This window comes from Brassica napus (genome assembly GCF_020379485.1).
Source record: "Brassica napus cultivar Da-Ae chromosome A6 unlocalized genomic scaffold, Da-Ae chrA06_Random_21, whole genome shotgun sequence".
Taxonomy (NCBI): Eukaryota; Viridiplantae; Streptophyta; class Magnoliopsida; order Brassicales; family Brassicaceae; genus Brassica; species Brassica napus.
In genome coordinates this window covers 729-4,585 of record NW_026014060.1, presented here as the reverse complement: position 1 = coordinate 4,585, position 3,857 = coordinate 729, and the positions used below count along the sequence as shown (strand labels likewise).

Genomic DNA, 3,857 nt, shown 5'->3' with positions numbered 1-3,857 from the left:
AAAGGAGTTTAGCATACATTAATACAATGAAGAATATGGTAGAAATTTTAAAACAACACTAAAGATTATAGGCCCATAGATTTGAAAAATGTCAAAAAATATGAGAATATTGTTTTAATGCCTAGTTGCATCCTGCACTAATATATGATGATGTTCAAAGAGGTTTGAAGCCTTTTTCCGTCTCCGTTTATCAATAAAAGAATAACTTTGATGTGGTTATTCCATCGATTTAGGGAGTATTATGAAGTTTTATTAAATTATTTGATAAAAACTATTGAAAGATGCTCATTTACCATGAAAAAGAGCTTAGCATACATTAATACAAATGTAGAATATGGTAGAAATTTCAAAACAACACTAAAGATTATTGGCTTCAGTATATAAAGTATTTACCAAAAACACAATATTTTTGTAGGGGTTAGCCCATAGATTTTGAGAAAATTTCAAAAAATATAACAATAATATTTTAATGCCTAGTTGCATCCTGCACTAACATATGATGATGTTCAAAGAGGTTTAGAGCCTTTGTCGTCTCCGTTTATCAAGAAAATAATAATTTTATAGTGGTTATTCCATCGATTTTGGGGGTATTATGAAGTTTTACTAAATTATTTGATAAAAACTATTGAACGATGCTCATTTACCATGAAAAAGAGTTTAGCATACATTAATACAAATGATGAATTAAACAACACTAAAGATTATAGGCTTCAGTATATAAAGTATTTACCAAAACTCAATATTTTTGTAGGGGTTAGCCATAGATTTTGAGAAAATTTCAAAAAATATGACAATATTGTTTTAATGCCTAGTTGCATCCTGCACTAACATATGATGACGTTCAAAGAGGTTTGAAGCTTTTGTCGTCTCCGTTTGTCAAGAAAATAATAACTTTATAGTGGTTATTGCATCGATTTAGGGAGTATTATGAAGTTTTACTAAATTAATTGATAAAAACAATTGAACAATGTTCATTTACCATGAAAAGAGCTCTATTGTTAAAGTTAAAGTAGTAATTATTATAAAAAAAAACAAATTTTCTACTGAAAACAAGAGAAGAGAAGCGGTCTTGGGTGGAGAGAGTAGAAAAGGCCAAAAACCCATCATTCCGTCTTCCTCGTCTTCTCTCTATAGCTACCGTCTGAAACCACCGCTTCAGCTTTCCGAATCACATTTATATATATCTAACGATCAACCATTATTCTCGTCTGCTTGTGATTATAATTCTGTTAAATGGGTCTTCACTGATAACTCTCATTTCTCGATTTTACCCAATCTTCTTTGGTTTTAGTTTCTCTCATCCAAAAGTTTGAATCTTTACCCCACAAAAAAGTTGGAAACTTTATCAATCTTTGGGTTGTTGTATTTGGGAATCTCCGATCTAAAATGGCTGCGATCACTGAGAGTGTGGATTCTGGTGTTGGTGAGGGAATTGAGAATAGCTTGGTGAACCGGAGGAGTCTGATCAAGTGAAGAAACTGAATCCTGAAGCTAAGGAGTTTATCCCTTCTTACAAGAAGAAGAACAAATACCAGTCTCTGTCTTCTGGTGATTTTGCCATCACTAAGAAGCAATCTGGTGTTGAAGAATTCTACAAAAAAGATGGCAGCAGGGTAACAAAAAAAAAGTTTGATTTTTTTTTGTGGGTTGTTGTTGAAACTGTAAATGAATTTCATTGGCTGCTTATGTGATGATGTTTTAGTTTGGGTTCTTGATTATGATAAAAAGTCTCTAGCTTTGGAGGTTTTGTTGATAATTTTCAGAGAGAAAGTTTCTGTTTTTACTTAACATTTCATCAATTGAGGATCTTTTAAATTATCCTTATAAAGTTGGTTTTGTGTATAATTACAGAGAAGAAATGATTATAATAACCAAGGGAGGAAAGTTAGGTTAGGTGGAAGAGCTTCAAGCTCAAAGAGATGATAGTATTAGAAGAACAGTCTATGTCTCTGACATTGATCAGACTGTAAGTTACCTTAAACTCTCTCTCTCTTTAGGATTTTTATTTTGAATCATTCTAATTCTATATCTTCTTTCTATTTAGGTGACTGAGGAAGTCTTAGCTGGATTGTTCAGCAGCTATGGCCAAGTAAGTTTAAAATCCACAAGCTAGATCCTTTTTCTTTGTGTGTGGTTAAGTGTTAACATTGTGTTCTTTTCTTCTGCAGGTTGTTGATTGTCGAATCTGTGGAGATCCAAATTCAGTTCTTCGCTTTGCGTTTGTTGAGTTCTCTGATGACCGTAAGTTATATTAAAGCTGTCTTCTTTAAAAGTTTTGATTTTACATTAGTAAGAATGTTTGGTTCAAGCAGAAGGTGCAAGGGCTGCTTTGAGTGTCGGTGGGACAGTGATAGGTTATCACCCAGTTAGAGTATTGCCTTCCAAGACTGCTATTCTTCCAGTGAATCCCACATTTCTCCCCAGGGTAATGTAAACAACTGTTTCCTTTGAGGTTTGGAAACTGAACTTTTATGTCTCCTTTTTGTGTTGTGTTCAGTCAGAAGATGAGAGGGAGAAGTGTACAAGGACCATCTACTGCACTAATGTCGACAAGAATGTAAACACTTGTTCCCTGTTTATGCATTTTGTGTACTTGTTCTCAGTTTTAAGATGACTTGTTTTAAAACTTTTGCAGGCCACTGAAGATGATGTCAGAATCTCTTTGAGTCTGCCTGCGGTGAGGTCATCTAGAGCTACAATACAATATGAAGTTTGTAAAATGCAACAAATAAGATTTTCTTCTTATATTAAACAGGTACTACTCGCCTAAGGCTTCTGGTGACCAGTTGCATTCTACTCGTATTCTTTTGTTGAATTTGCCATTGTAAGCTCCCTGCTGTCTTCAAAACATGAGCTTTTGTGTCTTCTTTTACAAGTAGATAAAGTCAGTTGAAAGGCTTGTGATTCTTAGTTTTACCGAAGAACTAAATATGTTTTTTTTTTGGCTTTGGGGATGAAATATAGGCAGAGAGTGCAGTTGCGGCGCTGAACTGCAGCGGAGTAGTAGTCTTAGGATCTCAGCCGATAAGGTACATTTGCATTTAATCTTTGCTGAATATTAAAAACATGATATACTGAACCTTGTTTTTTAAAATATCTTCAGGGTAAGTCCTTCAAAGACACCAGTGAGATCACGATTCACTCGATCACCATCCACAACCTACTAGAGAGAAACAGAACCGAAGAGGCTTTGTTGATGAAGGAGAGTGATGCAAACACTTCGTTTTTAATTTGGCATTTTATTATTTTCTAGACATCTCCCAGTTCTGTGTATGTGGAGACAAAACCAACCAAACAATCAACATACTTTCTGAGTTCTTGTTCTGTTACTCATTCGAGTATTTATACCTTCATTCCCAAATGGAAGATTATTAGTTTCTGTTTTTTGTTGATCTCGTTGGAGCTGATTCTAAGCCATGCTTAAGGTTTACATTTCTTGCTAAGCCATGCTTAAGGTTTGCTAACTCCGAACCAGCAAAGGTGGCTCTAACCACGGGGGGTTTAGGGATCAATCAAAAGTATACATCCTTTTCCTCGCATATAGAAAAACTTTAGGGACTGGTTTGAAAATATACAAAAACGACATCGTTTCGGAAAACCCCATTTTCGGATTAAACACAGTGACTCAAAAACCCTCGAGTCCTCCTCGATCGAAAGCCATTGTGTAATCAAAATCGCACTAACAGATGAGAGGAGCTATTGGAAGAAGATTCTCGAACCCTAGCAATGGCTTTAGCCTTGCCTCCATAGTCAAGCACACTCCATTTCTCATCCAACCTACTTCTCACTTCTCCTCCGACGGCGGCGCTGGCCGTGGCCGTGGACGCGGCGGCGGTTCCGGATCCCCCGCCGCTGGA

General features: G+C 35.8%; 1 protein-coding gene across 1 annotated transcript; it reads left to right on the top strand.

The window, feature by feature from the left end:
• The first annotated feature begins 1,049 nt into the window (after positions 1–1,049).
• LOC125594365 (polyadenylate-binding protein-interacting protein 8-like) lies at positions 1,050–2,828 on the top strand. The gene is given in 10 exon segments (XM_048770631.1): positions 1,050–1,447; positions 1,450–1,613; positions 1,852–1,907; positions 1,909–1,966; positions 2,045–2,089; positions 2,169–2,241; positions 2,313–2,425; positions 2,498–2,557; positions 2,636–2,682; positions 2,756–2,828. Coding segments are annotated over 10 exon segments (750 nt in total). The 5' UTR covers positions 1,050–1,386.
• Positions 2,829–3,857: the final 1,029 nt, after the last annotated feature.